This window comes from Mustela erminea, chromosome 2 (assembly GCF_009829155.1).
Source record: "Mustela erminea isolate mMusErm1 chromosome 2, mMusErm1.Pri, whole genome shotgun sequence".
Lineage (NCBI taxonomy): Eukaryota > Metazoa > Chordata > Mammalia > Carnivora > Mustelidae > Mustela > Mustela erminea.
The window spans coordinates 75,216,335-75,238,718 of record NC_045615.1 but is presented as its reverse complement, the minus strand read 5'-3'; the positions used below and the strand labels follow the sequence as shown (position 1 = coordinate 75,238,718).

The following is a 22,384-nucleotide window of genomic DNA, read 5'->3' as shown; positions in this document are numbered from 1 at the left end:
TCATGCTTTACAAAAGCTTTTTTAGACTCTTAAGTAAGAAATATAAATCATGATGTGATGAGCCCTGGATGTTATGTGTAAGTGATGAATCATTAAATTCAACACATGAATGTTATATGTAAGTGATGAATCATTAAATTCTACACATGAATTTTACCATATATATATATATATATATTCACTAACTAGAATTTAAATAAAAACTTGACATAAGAAAAAGAAGTATAAATCTTAAAATCCTTGAAAACGTGAATGAAGCTTTTTCCTCTTGGGGAAGGTGGGAGTAAAGGAAAATTCATGAACACTGGTGACAGAAAAGGAAAGGAGAAAGAAGTTACAATATAACAAAGCTTCAGTACAACTTTAGAGAGAAAAAAAATACTGTAAGGACCTATTTAGCCAGAGCAGCTCCATCTGGTTAAACAGTGATTTTGTTGTTTATGCAGTAAAACTTAAACTGACCCTGCCCACCTCCCTCAGGGAACTTACTTAAAAGCAAGTCCAGGAAACCAGTCCCAGGTAACAAAGCCCAAATACAAGGGCGGGTCAGGCTAGGTGGAGACATCCAATCAGTGGGGCACACATACTGTCTCCCTAGCTACCAAGGAGTGTGGGTCCCGCCTTTTGGGCACTTATTCTGACCAAGGTGATAGGCTAGTTCAAATATCTACTAGGGTAAATTGTAATTCAATTGGCCACTGATGTGTGACCTAGCATGACTGTGCAGCTTTCTCTGTGTTTTACAATCTCATTGGCCACCTGTGCATGGCCAGGCCCGACCACATGGCCTTTGTCCTTAAAAGCTAGTCTGTAAGGCAGAGAGGGGTCGCCTCTTTGCAAGAGACGGCGCTGAACAGTTGGTTTGATTCTCGATGCTTGGCACGAAATAAAGCTTTGCCTGACCTTCACTTTGTATCAGTCTCGTTCCTTGGACCATGGACCCAACGAATACCACAGCAAGATTCATTGGAGGCCATTTCCTCTTTAAAGGCCCTTTTTTTTATAATTACTTGATTTTTATAGCTAGATTGCCAGATCCTTCCTAGAAATATAAACTGTTACATTTTATAAAGCTGTAAATAACAAAATGCCCCTTCATGGAAAATACTGTCTTATTAAATTCGAGAAGTCACAAATTGTGTTGTTTTCCAGAACCTCTGAGGAAAAAGGAGTAGTTTGTACTAAGTATTTTTGGTAGTAAGTAGACCGGAGGAAACTGGCTAGTTTTAAAGCAGCTCTGTCGTGTTCTTCCCAATAAGGAGCCGGGGAATTGAACTCCCCTTGCCTCGGGCTGTCTGTCCGCTCCATGTGGAAATGATATTACCTACTTCTCAGTATGTTTTGAAATTTACCGTCACTAAGCACTAGGAATTCCTCAGAGAAAATGGGATTCTTCCAGGGCAGTAGCATCTTAAGACAGTATAGTGTTAGTACTCTTAGGTCACCTTCATCTTTAAAAAAGTCCTCATTTTTGGGGCGCCTGGGTGGCTCAGTGGGTTAAGCCGCTGCCTTCGGCTCAGGTCATGATCTCAGAGTCCTGGGATCGAGTCCCGCGTCGGGTTCTCTGCTCAGCAGAGAGCCTGCTTCCCTCTCTCTCTCTCTCTGCCTGCCTCTCCATCTACTTGTGATTTCTCTCTGTCAAATAAATAAATAAAATCTTTTAAAAAAAAAAAAAAAAGTCCTCATTTTTGAAATATGTTTCCAGTGCTTGCCCTTTAAAAAATATGTATATATATATTTTTTTCAGAATACCAAAAATAACCATTCTATTCAGAATTTATGAAACAAAGCAAAACAAAACCGGTGTCACAAAGCTGTACTATATGATACCAACTGACCAGGGAGCTTGAGTTCCAGCTGATAGTTTTAATATCATGCAGGAGGAGACAAAGTCATTTTTGAATCAGTCCCCAACAGCTTCAGAATTACAACCAAGATGTTATCAAGTCATATTGCCACTGGTTATTCTTAGGCTTAGGAGTAATTTCCAATATACTATGAAGGAAAATATTAATTTATGTTTGGACCCCAAACGTCTTAACTTACATGTCAAAATGATCATATTTTTAGTTTTTTCTAAAGTTTTTAAATGTGACAGTTGAAATGTTGCCAATCAGCATGAAATTCTTTTGATGTGTCTGGAAGCTAATATTATAGAAACTAAAATTCAAAAATATGTAATAGATAAGCTTAATAATCTAATATATCATACTTAAGAATACAATGTATATAATAATATACATCAACTTCTGGATTTGGAGTATATCAAATCCCAGTTCTTTGGGGTGAAATTCAAAATAATATTTTACAAGGAAAAATGAAAACACTCTTTAAGTTGATTTCCAAGTTACTTTTTATTACTAATACAAATTTGGTTTTTAATATGCATCTTTCAAATACAAACTTTTGGGATAAACACAGTCAGAAATGTCAACCTAACTAGCAGGAGAACATAGTCATTTTTAATAGAAAAGTGTGGCCAGAGTAAATACTTCTACTTTGAACAGAAATCAAATGTGAAAATCTACTTTCTCTTAAAAAACAAACATTTCTACAATTCCTCTCTAATTATAATAACTGAGCCTATCTAATACAGTCTTTTATCCAAAGTTCCAATTCATTAATACATATATATGCTTGAGCCCTAATAAGGTGGCCCTTTCCAATGTGAGTGATGGTGCCAAAACATAAAAGAAACATATTCAGAAATAAATGGACTAGAATCCATGCATTTATAAAACTTAAAATTCCAACTCTACATCATTTTAACAGGGGACACTTCACACACATGTAATGATGTGATATTTAAACTCAAGATGGAGGAAAGGTGACAAATTAGTGTCCCTGTGACTGGCATACTGTAACATTTTAGGGCATGCTTTTTAATCCACGGTGAAACAGGAACTCTGTCTACCTATGTGATTGCTACTAGTAGAAAAAAGTCTTCACGAATGTGGGATATATTTACAAGCAACAGTCCTTCTAAAAATGCTGATTTTATCTTACAGATATAAGGTATTCTCACCCATAGAAATCAGATCTCAGCGTGACAAGTCTCCTGTCTCAAACAGTAGCTTGAATGCAAACAATCTAACTTTGCTCATTTTTAAGTAAACTGGAGATTCTATATCCTCAATATGTTTTGTGATGATTGACGTTGGCACTCCTGCTTTTCAAATTATATCTGCAATGTATGACTTTTGAGAACATCAATTTCTAATAAAACTGTGAGATGTTCATTTCTTTGTGGGTGAAAAATGTGCAACTTTCCTGCCATGTATTGTCTTTCTCTTGATGTCTAGAATCAATTCAAACAACTTCACATGAATGATAATTTTGATCTAGTAATGCAAAGGAGATGGCTGTTTTATTATTACAATATTTAAGTTTACAATATCTGCATTTTAAATTTTGAGTCCAGTGAAAGTTTTAGTGAATAATCTAATATATATCAATTTCTAGAGTTGGAGTATATTAAATCCTAGGAGTAAGGAAAACCACTACTAGCATTTATCAAAGAAAGCCACAAAATAGGATCTGGTCCTGTCAGGCAGTCTTTCCTGCTAAATCACCCTTATCTTGATACTGGCATCTAGAATGATTTAGGCAATATAGTAAAGTTTGAAGCACGTAAGACTTTAATGCAGGGGATTCCTGAGAATTTGCTGACGTACTAATCAATATACAAGACATTATTTTTTAAGATTCCATAGAAAGTGTTTGGAGTCAATGTTTATATTTTATAATTTGAGAGAATTAAGAGTATATAAATTTAAGGGAATTTAACAATGTAACTTTAGAAGTATTTATCTTTTCTTTTCTCTATAACTAAATATTAGTAACTGGTTGGGTCCATCAATGAGAACTTCTTGGGATTTCTTCACATTTTTGATCTTCTACTTCCAAGATAAGGGATCATTTAGGCCCTGGAATTTTTTTCTTTTTTAAGTTTTATTCTGTGAAAGATATCATTATAATGATAAATTCAAGAGTTACAGAGTAAAACAGAGCAAAAGAGTCACATTAAACATCTAAGAAAGTTTTGAATACTCAAAATGTTTTTTTTAAGATGCTCTCAGTTCTTATTTATGATGTTAAATGCTTTGAATTTTCTTGTACTGAGTACTTTGTGGGTACAGTAGTAAGGAGCATGATTGTCTCATGGTCGTGCTAACAAGGCATGGGTCATGAAATTGACCAAGCATCTGTTCAGCTTCCTTTGAACATCCTAATGATGGCTTTGTTTTCTGTAACTAAATAAATGGTCATGACTTACAGCTGCATAATAACAGACACATTCATCTACCACTTCCTTAAATCCATTAACAGTTTTATTTTTCTCCACATCAACCCTCCCTTCATGTAACACATAGCACAAAACCTGTCTCCCAACAATTCCTTTTGGACCTTTAATTATACATGTAGTGACACTGATGACCTAACCCACTCCTAAATTAACCCTGCGTTTATATCATGAGCAACAAAAATGAATAATGCACCAAAGGTCATTCTACCAATGAAAGAATCTCAGAATATCAGAGCTATTGAGGATATAAGAGATTAAATAATCTGATCTTCTCATTTGACAAATGAGAATACCTGAACCCAGAATCTATTCCTGTCTCAGGCTGCTGGCTTTAAATAGATTAAAAATATATTCTATACCTAAATCTTTCTATTCCCCATACATTACACAATTTGCCTCAAAAGTCCTTCTGAATTGTATAATTATCTTTCTGCCGAATATTTCTTTCTTTCTGAGAACACCTGTATTTTCAATTCTAAAAAACTGAATTTCATTGGATTTTTGATAATGTTTCAGAGAAATGCTTAAAATAACACCAAGGAAATCCTTTTTTATATAATTATCGTTCAATGGCATGCTTTCATGGAAAACTTCTCCCATGTTCTATTCCTTGCTATTATTGCTAATGACAATTAGCACATCATATTTCTTTAATTCCTTCCTGGACTAAGACACTTAGAAGAAAATACTTAATTTCACTTTAAATGAGCAGTGTTTAGTTGCTCAGACTACCTCATATTAATGGAATAAATGGAATTAAGATTATGAATTAGATATAAGTGCCAACACATCAATGCAGAAAATGAATTTTTTCCTCAAAGAAATTCTCTATCATGAGCAGATAAGAAAGAGATCTGTCACGTGTGCGCACACACACACTCAAATAAATGACTTCTGAGAATAAGCCAAGACCAAAAGTGAATCAAAATCTACTGGAAAAGTGAAATGCCCTACAAAGGAACATTTTAACAATGACTATTGTAGATGGCACATGATCAGTTTTTCTAACATTCATGTTTGGCGTCTCCATCCCCTTGGGTGTGGGTTGTAGTTGTAATCAGCTGTTGAAAGACAGTAATCGGACCTAGTTTCCATGGACATTATTTCAGAATCATTTCTGGAAGGCTGCCTATAATATGCGTATGGCAACTGTGAACCATACTGGGAGTTGGTAGACATATTATTATTAGGTAAAGATGCAACATTATACTCTTGCCTTGCAAATGAGCTCACATTGGCCTTCTGGGCCTGAGGAACATAGGACAGTCTCTCATTCCAATCCTCTGAGCACCCTGGAAGCACCTTCCTCCTAGCTGCTGAGACTACATTTGCCACAATGGATTCCTGGATGTTTCTGGGTTTAAACGCATCATCCACTAGACCCAGAGGAGACTTCGTTGCTGCTTCCCAAGGAGTTAGTCTCTTGTTTGCCTTCTCTAGCTCATCACTTGGTTTGCTAGAGTAGTTATAAGCAGGCTGGAATACCCAAGGAGATGTTGTGGAGATAGTGGGTGGGGCTGGTCTTCCAGGAAGAGAAAGGGAGTGTCCAATCTGCTAGAAACAATGAAAATGTTAGTATATCTCATTCATTTTTGTTGTGCCGATTGACTGTTATTCCAAAGGGATCTTGGCAACATTACTGAGCACTGTAAAAATGAAACCCCCAAAATACTTAGTGCTAAAGCCAACACAGGCTGCCTTTATCTGGTGTATTGTTAGCTCTGGCCTGGGACTTGCTCCTCACTTAGGACTTTCTTATTGCTCTCCCTCTCTGAACCCATAGTTCCAATCACTACCATCTCTCTTGGGCACAACTACCGCTGCTAGGACTCTGTTATCACTGGGAGCCACCCTCACTTATCTGCCCTCCACATATTCATATCCATATCTACAGCCCACGCTCATTCAGGTCCTGTTTTTGTGATACAAAATAAACAAAACATCAACTACCCCAGAAACAGACCATGAGCTACTGGGCTTTTTACTTTTCCCAAGTGACTTCCAACATGTTATCTTATTTTGGCCCACTGAATATAGCAAAATATTAAAAATAAAAAAATAATAATAAATCCAAGAGCTATTTAGATGTATTTAATTTTGCTGATCTGATGGAGTGGGTGGACTTTTTCTTTTCAAAATCTATTTATAATCACTGCAGATCATGTGGCTCTTCACTTCCTAAGCAGAGGACATTGCCCATGTCTCAGATAAATACTCCTGCCCTTTGTTTCATTTGAGATTTGCTTCTTTTTATATGTATTACATTCTTTACTTTTTTGAGATTTTGTGTCCTTGCAATCCTCCCCCGTGTACGTGAACTGTTTGGTTTGTCAGTATGCAGAAACATAATTTATTGAACGCTCTTGTATTCTCTCTCCTTCGCCCCTTTTTATTTCCAGGAATCCAGAAGACTCGTTATCTACATCACGTCCTCACACTTTACCAGCAACATGAAACTCTCTTAGACAAACTTCTGGCAAAAATTAGCAAATGTACACCTAGGGGAAATGAGTCAACTTTGAAAGTATTAGAACATTGTGTGTCTCTGGAACAAAAAGCATTGCCACACTTAAAAATGCACCCACATTTTATAAACGGTTCCAACAGCTTTTCTTTCTTAAGCAAGTCCTTAAATTTAAAGTGAATACCAACACCTGGATTTGACAAACTATCTTAGGTTCAAATGTTTTGTTTTGGTTTTTTGTTTTCCATTAAACACACAAAGAGGGTAGGTGGTCCATATTTGGCTTGCATATCAAGAATTAGGTCAATATACTGAATCTTGCCTCTTTCTTTGTTATCATTACAATTTCAGTAATACCGGTTGAGTCCTAACAAATCTTGTTTTCATTAATCTTTTTATCCTAACCTAGATCTAATAATAAGTTCTCTGGTCTATATAATCAGGGAGGGGAGAAAAGCCTAATTTTAGTTCCCATTTTGGACTTGATTTCTATTTCATGTTATTTATGTGCTGGTTTCATTCATTTAACAAAAATTTTATTGAACACCTGCTACTTCCCAGGCACACTCATCAGAGTCTAGACATACAAAGATGATTTACATGAAGTCCTTGCCCTCAAGAAACATGTAACACAGTACTGCTGTTAACTTTGCAGTGGCAAGTTAGTCAGTCATGGAAGGTCACTTTAGACACTCGACCTATCTTGACAGGATCAATAGGGAACTTTCCAAATTGTGAGAACTATTAACATTCAATATGATAAAGAAATACTCAGCTCTTGTTTCCCATAGTATATATCCATGTTTTCCTTTGGTCCTTACTAATGGAGGAGAGAGGACGTATTGGTCTATAGAGTCCTTGGGCAGTTTTCCAATTCCCATGAAACCTGCCTTATGTGGTCTTTGATCAGATCTAGCACCTCAGAGGGCTATTTCAGTCAGGTCTTTAAAACATCAAAGACTTGAAGAGATGTTAATAAAGGGATCTAGCCTCTACAGAAACACAGGACACGACCTTAAATACACATACAGGTGATTAACATCACTGGCTAGCAACTGGGAAAAGAAATAATTATGAATTTATTTGGAAGAATTAAATGCAATGTGAATGCATACACTTCAGTGGTAGGGTGTCCAAACACTAGATGAAAGTAAAAATTTTATTTTCCACTTTTTCCTCTCCCTTTCTTCGCTTAAAAATCTCCAGAAGAATGGAGACTTAACAGAAATTAGCTCAAAAGCATTGCTGAATGATATTCTATTAATGAAGAGATCAGAGATTTTATTTAGCTAAGCCATAAATGTTAATCAGTTGAATATGCGAGCAAAAAAAAATTATGAAGTATAATATTGAAAGATTAAGTCTCTCTGAGGGGAAAAATTGTTTTGAGGAAAAATTTTAAATAGCATCAAAGTTTTAAAAAAATCTCCCATAGAATACAAATTTGCCAAATCTAGTAGCAGTACTGGCTGTGAAGGAAGAGAGCAATTACCTCAGTGAACAAAATGACTATTGCTCTCCTACGGATTCCTCAGTCCACCAAACAAGCCTTCATATTCCTTTAAGTGCTAACAATAGAACATAAACGTACAAACTGTCAGAGACAAGAGATGCAAATGTGGTATAAATAAATACTTCTCTAGGTACATTGTTGTTACTGTTTGTGCCCCAAATATTGCAGGCCTCTGGTCCCTGGCTGCATCCAAACCTCTAATTTTAATGTATTTCCCCAAAGCAATTTTGGCATCTTGTTCTTTGGTGCTATTTCCTTCTGTCAGTCTCTGTCCCAAGGCTCAGGCTGTTCTCCGCTTGGCCAGCGAGAGGAAGCCACGTGATACACCCCGAGCCAGAAATGACCAAAGGGACCTGAAAATAACAGAGGTGTTTCTTCTATTTTGGAGTTTGAATGTCTGATGGTAGAATCCTAGCATAACATGGGTTGGATCCTTGGTTGCTGTTTTTCCACCGTGAGTTGTATTATTATCTAAAGAACTTAAATTTGGGCGCCTGGGTGGCTCAGTGGGTTAAGCCGCTGCCTTCAGCTCGGGTCATGATCTCAGGGTCCTGGGATCGAAGCCCACATCGGACTCTCTGCTCAGCGGGGAGCCTGCTTCCCTCTCTCTCTCTCTCTCTCTGCCTGCCTCTCTGTCTACTTGTGATCTCTCTCTGTCAAATAAATAAATTAAAAAATCTAAAAAAAATAAAAATAAAAAAAATAAAGAACTTAAATTTCTGATATATGAGCACTTAACTGTAACCCATATGTTAAATTAGCGATACATAACGATGTGTCATCAAATTGCTTCTTTCTTTTTGTCTCCTGAAACCCTTTCATTTTTTTAATGAAAGAAGTTTTTTCCACCGTCACTAGATGAAAACAGAGCAGGTCCTGTGGTACTCTGCTTTCTTTTAGGAATAGTCCTGTGGTCACTTTAAGTTACCCAACCTAGTTCATTTCAAAATAGAATATTCTATCCCTTGCAGTAACAAGAATTAAATCTCTTCTCCCCGGGGCCTGTTTCAGGAAGACCCTCTCCCTTCAGGGAAGGCACTGTAGTTGGCTTCTTCTTGCTCTCTCTCTTCTTTTCCCTCAACTTGCTAACTGGGACTTCACGCTCCCTGGACTTAGAGAACAAGAATGGAGAAGTGACAAAAAGCAGAGGGGAATTTTTACTTGATTTGGTAACATCATATTCTGGCTTTTCACACTCAGAGCCAGGTAAGCCCAGACAAGAGAGCTTTTCACAGGATCTTTGGAGATTCCTATCACTGGGGACATTTTGCTTGTAGCCCTCAATTCATGCCAAGTCATCCCTATTCTAACAGATTACTTGTGACTCATTCTTTACCCCCAAGGAAGCTGAAGCTACAAGAGGGTCCATTTGAAGAGACCTCAAGACAACCCCATCCAGCTCTCCTTTGCTCCTGGCCTGCTGGGGACCACACAGAACACTCATCATTTGCCTTTGGGATGACAGCAGCAGATTTCCTAGTGTTTTGCCAAAACAATTTGTGAGCCCATGTCTCACCTTCCAGATTTCTTGGGAGAGTGTCAGATCCCAATCTACTCTGCCTTCTTATCCATTCTCATGCAGATATCTCATAACAAGCTCTCTAAGAAGCCACTTTTTAAAAAAAAAATTTTTTTTTTTTTGAGACAGAGAAAGTGTGAGCAGGGGGAGGGGCAGAGGGAGAGAGAATCTTAAGCGGATTCCACACCTAGCACAGAGCCTATGTTGTGGGGTTCAATTGCATGACTCTGAGATCATGACCTGAGCCAATATTAAGAGTCGGGTACTGAACCAACTGAGCTACCCAGGTCCCCCTCTAAGAAGCTCTTCTCTCACACGGGTGGGGGCGAGGGGGTAGGACCTCCCCCTACTCCAAACCCACACCCCAAGATCTATGGCATCCAAATTCTTCCTCAAGAAATCCTCTCTCCTTGCCATTCTCTGATCCCTTTTAATAACCTAGACCTGACCGGAGGGTTCTGGCAGGAGTGGCTCCTGCTGTGTTCTTCGTAGAGTCTGTAGTTTCATCTGAAATCAGACTTTAGAGGACAACATCTCCAATATTAGAGGGCTTCGGGGGAACTTTTGTTTTTATACCCTGTCATGTAACATTACCATTTTCAGGAGTACACTAAGCCTTTCTCTCTTTATTCTTTTAACATTGAAATATAGGCTAAAAAAGAATGAAAAATTTTTTCTAAGGATTAATTTCAAGAAATTCAAATAGTGTTAAGAGTTGAAACCTCATACTTCACTCAGGCCTTGCTCTAGAGAAGGGGCTCACATGTTTTCAGGGCATCTTGGTCAATCCTTGGGCTTTAACTGTTGAGAACATCCTCCTTACATTGAACCAACTTCCGCCTCCCATAACTTTTACCCCAGTGGTCCTAGTAACATAAAATATACCTGCTTCCACTACTATATGTCTTTTCTTCACATATTCCTAGTTGCTTCCACCCTCTTTGAACACCTTCACCATCCTATTTCTATCCCTCATTTTCTGACGAGGGAGAAATAACATCTATGGTGGTCATTCTCTCAAGTCTGCATCCTTCTGTCTCAGTTTGTTTGGTAAGGTTAATGCAGACACACGATCCTAATCTTCCTGAGTAGAGGTATATCCAAAAACACAGACCCCGAAAGCATACCAATGAAGACGTCAGTCAAATTGATGGAGGGAACTTGTCATCTGGCAGATGGCACAGTTCATACGCATGTAGAACATTCGGTCTGTGTGTATTTAGGATGGTGCATTCTTTAAGTGTTCAGTGCAAGAAAGGACATGCTACTTTTTCACCAGTCCAATATAATGCCTACAGCAAAGGATGCAAAGATTCCCCCGAACTCACGAATCACCTGGTGTTAGATATTCTCACCGAAAGCTAAACATAAACATTTTCCTACCTCTGCCTTTAATAATAGCCAACACTACCAGCTCATACCATGTGTCAAGAGGTGGCTACTAGTCGCCTCACATAGAGTATTTCACATAATCCTCAAAACAAGCCCATGAAGCAGGCCCTATTATTGTCCCTATTTTCAAGGACAAAGACAAGGAGAGTGAGACTTAAAGGGGGCAAGTAGCAATAGATAAATAAATAAATAAATAAATAACTTCCCTAAGGGCAGAAATCTAGTAAGTGCTGGAGTGCAGACGTTGGTCCCACACAGTTTCACACCAGAGTTCTCAGTCAAGTAGTAGACTATGCTTGGCCATGAAATCGCTTTGTGAAAATGTCTTTTGTTGTTTGTTTTTTTAAGATTCAAATCCAAGCAAACTAAATGAAATGAGATCTTAGAAATTTTGGAAAGACTCATTTAAATTTTGACTACGTTAGGATTAATTACTGCTGCCATCTTGCTATTTGTCACAAGAAGGAGTCAGTGGCGGGTTCTAGGGCACCTCTCACATTTAGAAGTGCTCGCTCCCTTTCTGTGAAGGTGAGACATACATGGGGCTCTGCTCTCAAGTCCCCTGAAAAGCTCAGAGGAGCAGAGAGCCTTTCCCAGCTTACCTTAACCAACCTGTCATGTCAGTTCAATGCTGACTTACCCACAGAAAGCAGTTAATGAAGCAGCTTAGTTAGCTTCCTTGCTAAACTTCTGGGGAATCGATTTAACTGGCCGGAAACACTTGACATTTAAAAAGGAAGTGAAGTCTGAGGTTTACACAGGACAATGAAGTGAATTCCAAAGCAATGCAAATAGCCCTAGAAGCCAAAGAAGTTTAATAGGCTATATTCTGAAGTTCAAACTGTTTCATACCATAAACCTGGAAAGCCAAAAACATTCTCTTAACTCAATCCCTGCTTAAACTGCTGTAGTAGTGGAAGTGTCCTCAACAAATGTTGTTTCCAATGTTATTTCAGCTCCTTCAAATGATATTTGGACTCCTTCGACAACTTTCTCTTTTAAACACATGACCAGTAAATATTCATCACAAATATATATTTTGTCATAAGCAGATTCCAACAGAGACAAACAGAAATAAAGGACATTTCATTTGCCTTTTAAGTCATTCATAAGAATTTCTAAAAAGCAGAGGGCTATGAAGAGGCACATGAATGGAAAAAAAACGCCAGGCGTTCTCCAGCTTCCCATCTGTTCAGGTCAGAATCTTGAAAGTCATTGTTGACTCTTCCCTGTCCCTCGCACGCCACCTGATCTGTCAACGCTGACTTTAAAATATATCCAGTCTGTCACCATTTTCCATGCCTCCACTGCTGCCACCCTAAGGTAAAGCAGGATAATCTTGCATGGATTATTGTTACGGTCCCCTAATTGATTTTCCTGGTCCCACCCTTACTGCTCTAGTCTACTCTCAAATGGTAGCCAAAATTACCCTGTTAAAACCTAAGTCAGATTATGTCACTTAGTTCTCTGTTTAAAATCTTCCCTTGGCTTCTCATTTCAAAAAAGAAAAATCAATGGCCTTTCACTGACCCTCGAGGCCCTGTAAAATCTGCTTGCCCACCTTAGTCTCTGATTTCATCACCTTCTGCTCTTTCCCTCTCACTTGGATCTAGCCACACCAGCCTCTGCTGTTTTTGAATACACCAGACATACTCATGCCTCAGGACCTTTACACTTGCTGATCCTTCTGCCTGGAACACAGTACTCCAGATATCAGCACGATTCCTGTTTCTTTTCCTTCATGCCTTATTCAAATATCATATGATCACTATCTGACTATTGTCTATCTATCTGTCTGTATCTCTCTCTTTCTCTGTCGAAATTACCCATTCTTTGTTTTAATCTCCCTTTAAGCTTATGTCTATTTAACATAATAAATATTTTATTTACTTTGTTCATGTGCTTCTTCCCACTAGAATTTACCTCCATGTAAGAGTAGGAGTTATTGTTTCATTCTGTTTTTTTCATTAAGACATCTCTAGATGAAAAACAGTTCCTGGCAAGTAGATGCTTAGTAAATATTTGTTGGCTGAATGAATAATTAGGAAATACCTGTTGGTTGAATGAATAATTAGTAAATATTTGTTAGCTGAATGAATAATTTCTATATCAGACTGCTATAACCAGGAAACTTGGTTAGCTTCACTAAAATTTTTCATCATGCCTCAAGATGTACGTAGCCCTTCTCACAACACTTACATGTAGTGAGGGACTCACACAAAGAGACTCATCCCACCGCCCTCACTCTACACACACCAATCTGCACACCAACCCATGTTTGTCAAAATAAAGAGGATGAATCAATATTTACATTCAAATCAACTTTTCTAAGCCAGTAGAAGATTTTAATGTGCAAGTAAAATCATTTGCATTTTTAGGGCAGTGCAAGTGTGAGGGCTTCAAGCTGTTCTGAATCCCCAAATGAGAGAAGTCCTAGACTTATGTATGAATCCTAAAGAGAGCCTAAAATATATTTGCAAGAGTGGAAAAAAAAAAAAATAAGACCTAAGAAGAAAAAGATAATGGACCTGTACCCCATGGCGCTATTAATACATTATATGTTTATTAAAAAATTATTTAAAAAAAGGATAATGGACATTGGGATTAGTTAGATTTGCAGAAGGAAGGGGTGCCTGGGTGGCATAGTCCATTAAGAGTCTGAGTCTTGCTTTCGGCTCAGGTCTGATCTCAGGGTTCTGAGATTGAGCCCCATGTCGGACTCCACGCTTAGTGTGGAGTATGCTTGGGACTCTTTCTCCCTCTTCCTCTGCCCCTCCCCACTGTGCGCTCTCTCTCACTTTCTAAAATAAATAAATCTTAAAAAAAAAATTGCAGAAGGGAAAGCTGAAAGCTGATTTACCATTTATCATGAGACTGCAATCAGGTGTAGGAAATGGCCTTTTCTACTAATTTATCTCTTGGGGGCACTCCCATTTTCTTTTTTTTTTTTTTTTTAAGATTTTATTTATTTATTTGACAGACAGAGATCACAAGTAGGCAGAGAGGCAGGCAGAGAGAGAGAGAGGGAAGCAGGCTCCCTGCTGAGCAGAGAGCCCGATTCGGGACTCGATCCCAGGCCCCTGAGATCATGACCTGAGCCGAAGGCAGCGGCTTAACCCACTGAGCCACCCAGGCGCCCCACTCCCATTTTCTTGAGTCTTGGATTAATTTTCCTGATAGGGAAGCAGGTTAACAGGAAAGATAATTCTCCATGGAGATGCAGAACGCTTATATCTACAGATCCTTAAATGCGGGATAAATGTTCCTTTGAGGTGAATCACATACAGTCAAGCTTGACATCAAGGAATAAGGAGAATTTTAAGGTCCTTTTGTCCTAGTCTCTTAATAAAATAGTGTCTATCTCCTATTTTCTGTGATCTGCCTTCCTAAAGTGAATCTTAAGTTTTCCCCACCTGCAGAGTTTTCGGAAATCCTGCGGTAACACTCTCCTAACAAAATGGAGGAGGGTGTCCTTCTCTTCAGACAGCAATGTGCAGCACTGGGCGGCTCATCAAGAATAGTGCGGAGAGTCAGGACCAATCAGTCCTACTGTTGACTAGGGAAGTAGCCAAGTAACCATACATTGCTTCCATACATGAAATAAACATACTTGGGCCTCAGAAAAAGAGATACCATCTTGTACCTAGTGCTTCTCATCTGGGCTCTGCCCCTGCTATTCATCTGTATTCACTTTAGATTAACTTTTAGATTAAATTTGGGTTCTAGAACAATGCACGCTTTAAAAGCTTATCTTACGTTTGAAGGAAATTCCTTGGCGAGAAAGGGTAAGGGTTATAAATGACAATGGAAGCGAGCGTGATATGCTGGGAAGAATAACTGGGATGTCACACTGACCCGGGGAGTCCTGCCTTTGCCTCTGATGACCCGTGTGCGTCCACCTCTCCAGCCCTATTTTCCTTGCTAGTCAAATGGTAACAATGCCGGCTACCGTTTCAGGAGCAGGGGTAGAGAGGAGATTTCGTTTAGCAATCAAACGCCCCACGGCAAAACAAGTGGTGATTATGCTTGTTTTGGGAGAAGAGACTGTGAGGTCTTAGAAGGTGTCAGAGACCTGGCAGAACCTTTTGTTCAAGAGGCAACTGCACCGGCAGGCTGCCGACCCAGGATAAAAATAGGAGGGAGCCTTGCCTTTGAAGTGGCATTAGCACCACAGGCCTCAGATACCGCAGTGCGGCTTCCCACCCTCAGAACGTCAGAACCCAGGCAGCAGCACTGGCCAGAAACACGCACTGACCTCACCTCTCTGCTAGCTCCGCAGTGGGGTTGCGGGGGGGGGGGGGGGGGGGGGCAGGTGCAGATTTCTTCATCTTTCTTAACCCTCTGTTATAAAAGAACAAAAGTAACCACATTCAATGTAAGATCATGAAGCCTGACGTTACGAGGAATCTGCATATACTTCAGTCCCTTTTCACCTTAGATAGCAAAGATAGCAAGACCTAAAATATATAGAATTTTTACTGTGTACTAATCACAGCGCTGAGCAAGTTTTTCTATTAACTCACTGAATCCTCTCAACAACCCTATAATCCCAATCTTGCAAATCAGGAAATTGGAGCATAAAAATGAGGTAATTTACACTAGGTCGCACAGCTGGCATGTGTCTGTAGAGGGAAATTTAAAAATTAAAGTCACAGGTAATAAAATTGTATCTAAATCATTTTAAGGCACTGAATCTATTAATGAAGAGAGATTAACAACACAGCAATATTTTACCCTCTCACCTCCCTTAATCCTCAAAAAGGTATGCCATTCTAAAAACTATAGCCTATGAAAATACTCCTATTATATACTGTATTTTAGGGGTGCTTGGGTGGCTCAGTGGCTTGGTGGTGCCTTTAGCTCAGGTCATGATCCCAGGGTCCTGGGATCAAGCCCCACATAGGGCTCTTTGCTCAGCAGGGAGCCTGCTCCCCCCTCTTTCTCTGTCTGACTCTGTCTACTTGTGATCTCTCTCTCCGTCAAATAAATAAAAATCTTAAATATATATATATATACACCGTGTTTTATTTAAAAAGCTGGAATTGCCATTTAAATTTTTTGTATTTCTTGGGGAAAGGCCTAAAATACATTTTTTAAAAAAGGTTTTATTTATTTGATAGACAAAGATTACAAGTAGTCAAAGAGGCAGGCAGGGAGAATGGAGGAAGCAGGCTCCTTGCTGAGCAGAGAGCCCAATGCAGGGCTCCATCCCAAGACTCTGGGATCATGACCTGAGCTGAAGGCAGAGGCTTTAACCCACTGAATCACCCAGGCGCCCCCTAAAATACATTTTTATAAAAATCTACATTAATTGGCTTGAACGTAAAAACAAAATTTTAAACACAATTCAAAATATTTTCTGAAGAGAAAGTTCTCTCGTCTTTGAAGATTTAAGCAGTAAAAGTCATATGGATTTCCATGATAAAAAAAAATGAATAGCATATTAAAAGTTCCAATTTCATCAGTTTCTATAGAAAAAAACAAAGGAACTTTCACAATAAACAAAGGTTGATGATCCTATATGAAATAAATGAACTGTTGAACTTTTGACAAAGACTTTTGTAAAGAAAGCTGTTAGTGTCTGGTATATAGTAAGTACTTAAAAAAAAGGGGACTCATCATTACTAGTATAAAATTATTACCTACACGGTAAAGCCTACTTAAAATGTATTTCACTATCTGAATATAGCTGTAGCTGTGCATTATATCCTCAATACTTTTCCTAAAACAAATCCGGGTAACCATCTCCTTCCTCCCTCATTCACAAAAAAGAAAAGTTACCACGAATGTACACTTATTCCTAGGGAAAAAGTGGAGCAAAGAGAGGTGTGTCTTAAATATATTTTACAGATTATGTGCCTGCTATTTGACATAGAGCTAATACCCCTTAAGCAAACTCACTTCCCAAGTAGAATGGCTTTGATTTTCCCAGAGGAAAATTTTATCAGATAAGAGGTTAAGAAAAGGAATTCTTAAGAAATGTGTACATAGCATGCAGCAACCTTGATTGGGCCTTTGACATGAAAACATTCTACAAATTTCTCCCCGGGATGTTTTTAAGTCATTCTTCTATCACGACTCCTAATTACATTAAAAAGCTGACAAACCAAAGCTGGTTAATGGTAATGACAAGGACACATCAACAACTAAACATGTGACAATATTATTTCACAAGAATGTGGAAAACACAGTATGAGAAAAATGACTTATTTGGTCTTTGTAACTGTTTTTCTGTCCATTACGTTTTCTAAGCTTATGAAATAGATCCTTTGATTCATTTCCTGGTCCCTGGGGAAAATGTTTAACCTACTGTTCCTGGGAAATTTAAGATTTACTGCCAAATCATATTTATGTTTCCTTCGTCAAAATCATGGCCCCAGAGTGATGTTTAAAATTAGGAATAAAAAAATATAACTCTTCATCCGGGAAGTAACCAACAACGTATTTTCTTAAGCACAGAATAGGAAAAAATTTTGTTTAACTGCCTTACCACATCTCTCTGGTGCAAGTGGTAATTTTTATTTCATATCTTTCTTGTCTGAGGGATTTATGTAGTAATTCCATGTATGTCATTTCATTTTATAGACACGAGGATGCCATAAAGTAATGAGGGTTTTCAAAGGAATGATTGTTTTTCTGAAATAGATAAAAAAGGCCCCTCAGGGGAAAATATAGATTAAAGCAGAGTATAGGGTGATAGTCACGATGGTGTACTTTTCAAATACAAATGGAGAACGTGAAACATCTTTTTATCAGTAGTGTCCCAGGAACATATCTTCAAAATGCGAAGCATTTATTTCACTTGAAAATACTAACCACAGGTGTATCTGTAATCCAATTAATGGTTCAAGGAGGTGTCTCAGGAGGCATTAGTATGCTTTAATTTTCCCCTCTTGTTAGCTATTATTACAGCTTTTCCTATTGCTATAGCTTTCTTAATGTTCTCACAAAACTCCAATATCTAATTTCTTAGACATGATATTGGATATTAACACTATACCAAATTTTGCGATGTGGGCCACACATTTATTCAAAGGATCTCGTTCCTTATCATCCCCTGACTACTCCTGTTTCCCAAGTTCACCTTCATATTGATATGTTAGGTAGTTTTAACATCAATTGCCAAACGACTTTTTCCTTTTTCAATATTGATTCATGCAGATACACAGGTGAGTTAACAAAGCCCCGTGAATTAGCTACAAACACTTCATCAACCCTCTAAGCCACATTGGCTGTGTAGTCTTAGCCTAAGATAAAAGATAAATTCTTCTGGAGGTACTAAAATGTCTAGATCCTTATAAATAGGCATTTGAGATGGAGAGTAGGGACCCTTCTGTTAATATGTATGCCTGAAGTTCTTAAGCAACTATCCACTAAAAAACAAAAAATGAAAAACTCTGGGGAAGGGATAGAAAAAGAAATTTCTAGAGCTTATCTCTTTGTAAAAAGATTCCTAAGTTAAACCCATCAAAAATTTCCTCTCTTTGTTCTGATCTAGTTCTTACACATGATGAGACACTTTCTGATAGTGATGTGCAGACTTTTCAGTTGCATCCTTATCCTTAACTTTGCCTGTTTTGAAATTGTTAAGTCTAAGGCAGTTAAGTTCTTTCCAAACTTTAAATCATAGACCAGCAATCACTGGCCATTTGGAATCACACATGGCTGTGACCTAGGCTAGAGCTTTTGTGTGTATTTAAGCTGGGAGGAAAGTTATCTCCAAATTCTTCCATTTAAAGGGCCTGAAGGAGGTGGACGGGGAGACAATGGCTTACAATTTATCCCCATTGGTCAGGTATTCTCAGGCGAAATGCAACTTTGATGCTATAACAAATTGCTAAATGAAGGTCACTCTAGATCAGTATTTTTTTTTTTTCTTTTTGCAAAAATTTTTAGTCTACATGAGACCAGAGGAAGTCTGATGATGCAGTCATCCCCAACAATACACGGATAATTAAAATTTATGCATCATTCATAAGATAAGATTTTCACTTTGACCATGGTTGACAGTGCTAGGTAGACTATTACAGAAGTTTAAAAAAACAAAGCAGAAGGACAACAAAACAGAGGTTGAATACTGAAAGCAAAGAAGATAAATGCCGAATGGTTCTTTCTTGTAGAAGATTGCTTTCTGTATGAATGCATGGTACATCTGATATAATTCTGTACAATGGAACATGGGTGTTTTGACAGCGAAGTGTGATCTCATGATGCAGGTGAAATGACAAGGAAAGGGAACTGGAAATTCTACTTTATAGCATTGCCAGCTGTTTCTCACCCACCTCGTGGCTCCCCGAGGCCTAGCATTTCCTCTGAGCTTCACAATGCTCCCCCTTCTCAAGGAGTATCTGTGTGTGTTTCAAGTATAGTCAAAAGAAATTATAATCATACTTACAGACACTATAACTGAAGGAAATCATTCTACTCATGGCTTGAAGAAAAAAAATATTCTCCCCTAAGATCTGTTTTTTTCTTATTAGAAAAAATGATTATTTAATTTTAAGATGTGTTTTCTACAAATATCCTGGAATTGAAGGGATAAGGAACAAACAAATTTTGTCTTGTCAGGTATTAATCTGACCTTGCTTTTTAAAAAGTATTGAACTATACCAAAATACAAAACTTTTTAACCCAAAATTTTTTTAGAAGACACATATATAGCAAATTATAAAATCTCAGAGGTGGATGGGATTCGAGATCTGTAATCAGGTTTCAAGTAGGTGCAGGAGTGTCTTTTACAACACACCTGATAGGCATTGTAGTGGGAAAAAGCACAGGCTATGAAAACAGATAAACTCAGTTGGCAGGTCTCCCACCTTAGGACTAGCTGTGTGACTTTGGGCACTTTTCTTAACCTCTCTGAGCTCCAGTTTCTTATCAATTAAAAAAATGATAGTTTTCCACCAAATAAGGTTGTTATGAGAACTAAATACATGTATTAAAGCTCTTAACACCTTTTGTGTGTCCAACATATATGTTAATTCCTTCTACATCTCTTCCCCACAAGATTTTGAAGTTTTATGTTAAACTGAAACTTACTGTTTTGTAACTTCTGTTGATTACTCCTAACCTTTCTTTTTCATCAACAGATACATTTACTCCCTCATTCACAATAGTTCCTCAAATATCTAACTCTCCTATCTCTTGTTGGTCTCTTCTCCTCCCACTGGTAAATGTACAAACATTCATCTCATATTACGGAACTTCCAGACATCACCATCCTTTTTGTTTTAGAAATAAACTTTAGTGCGTCAAAGATCTGAAAACAATAGTCTTGCTGGGATCAAAGCTGCTACTCAGTGGGTCTACCTGTCCCTTTGTTCTGTACATTCTCCTAGTATTTAAGCAGCCCTTGACTGATTGCAGTTTGTCTATCTATCACACCATGTGATCATCATAATGGAAAGGCACAACAAAAACACTGGGATCTCCCCCAGTGATCCTTAAAGTACATGAATTTGGGTGTTTTTAAGATCTGAAAATTTTACAGTCCTACTTGTTTTCCCTTTAAGAGGCTAATTAGCACTCAAAGTGCTCCAAAATTCTCCTTTAGCCTAGATCCCAAAATAAAAATGTTTTGATTACTGCCAGAGAGATTTAAGTTAGTTATTAGTAAGAACATTTTTGATCAGAGATAACAGACTCTATTGCCCTACAGCCAAGGGAAGTCATACAATCCCTTTCCCCAGAGATAAGAAAAAACGGCCAAGGAACTCTGTAGAGTCCCTTCTTCAGATGATAAAGCTGTATCATTCTCTTCCTAGAAGTATTTCTTCTCGTCCTTGCTTAGAAGCAGGAGGCCCGACAAAATCACATCTGAAGGCCCTCTTTATTCTCCTATTTTCAAAAATAAAGAAAAAGAATGTTCCGAGCAAATTATTCCCAAGTTTGAGAGAGGCTGCCTGCGAAGCCCTTTTGGAGCGGAAAGAGGGTTTGCTGCCCCCTGGTGGACCTCTGAGATCATGCCCGCAAAATCCGCGCACCCCCGCCGATCACTGCAGACAAGGCCTCCAAACAGTGGAAAACAGGTGCAGTTTACAAGTCTGGCTGTGCCTGACTGGACAAACTGGAAAACTATTTATGGAATAAATAGTTGAATAAGGTTGACCTAAGTGTTTTTTGTGTTAGAAAAGTGTTTTACAAAGTGTGGTGCACAGCCATTAGCATCAGAATCACCTGGGTTGTATGTTACAAGAACAAATCCCTGGGCCCCACCCAGACCTACTAAGTCAGAATTTCCACGGTGGGGCCAGGAGTGGGGGTGGGGGGAAGGTCTTAATTTCCCTCTGTGAACAAAAGTTGGAAAACGGTGTGTTAGAACCCTCCGAAGACAATGGTTGGCTAAAACTAAAGTGCTCTACGTAAAGGAAATCTTGTTAATTGGTAAACTTAAATGCAAAATTAAAACAAAAAATTCTAAGTGATCTCTTTTGCTTTGCTTTTTATTTCAATAATAGCACCCACCCTGAGTTGTAACATTTCGCTGGCTGTTTCATAATGGAGAATTCAAAATCTAGTTAGTTTATTTTGGTTTATATGAAGAATGATAATTGATACCATCTGATAAGCATTAACAAGCAGTCAGTGGACCAGACCACCAATTAACTCTTGAGTGTGATATAAAGGGGAAAAAAAAAACAAAAACTAACAATGGAAGGATTGGTATGACACTTAGCACTTCATTTATATTAGTACAGCTTATTCTTTGGTGATATTGAGCTCTAGAGGACGGTTTTGTGAATATTTCTTTACCAATCTGAGACATGTCAGAAGAAAACAAAACTAAGGGGTATGCCATTCAAGAAAAAGATCTAGTTGGTTTTTTTACTTTCAAAAAAAAAAAAAAAGTAATTAAATGGTACAAAAGGAAAACAGAACTAAATCAATTTAAATGTATTTAAAGCAAAAGCAATTTGGGACTCAGATAAAATTTTCAGCCTCTCAGGTTGTTTTGATTTTTTTTTTTAATTTCTCTTCAAGGTTGGTCCCAACTTCTGCTTCTGACTCAGTAAGATTCTAGAGGCACACCAGGAAACCCACAAAAATTCCCTGGGTTTGAAAGGCAGCTGGAATTCTAGGTTCCTCCCTACACCAGGCACTCAAATTCTGAGAATTGTTTTTCATCCCTTGCTCTGTGAACTGGAAGTCTGCTCTGTTCAGAGAGAGGGTTCACCCTGTTTTTGGAAACCG

The 22,384-nt window shown here is 38.2% G+C and overlaps 1 protein-coding gene and 1 long non-coding RNA gene across 4 annotated transcripts in view; both read right to left on the bottom strand.

Moving 5' to 3' along the window:
* Positions 1–2,329: 2,329 nt before the first annotated feature.
* Positions 2,330–22,384, bottom strand: part of SYNPO2 (synaptopodin 2) — a 177,902-nt gene continuing 157,847 nt past the window's right edge. For 2 of the 3 annotated variants that reach the window (XM_032333286.1, XM_032333287.1), the window contains exon 5: positions 2,330–5,857. In XM_032333286.1, the coding sequence (XP_032189177.1) occupies positions 5,318–5,857 (540 nt within the window). In that variant the 3' untranslated portion in view covers positions 2,330–5,317. The remainder of the gene's footprint in view (positions 5,858–22,384) is intronic. The other variant, XM_032333288.1, reaches the window with a different exon arrangement.
* LOC116584643 lies at positions 7,004–9,963 on the bottom strand. The gene is made up of 2 exons (XR_004283270.1): positions 8,995–9,963; positions 7,004–8,762 (listed from the first exon to the last, which is right to left on the bottom strand). It is a non-coding gene; the product is annotated as an uncharacterized LOC116584643 (long non-coding RNA).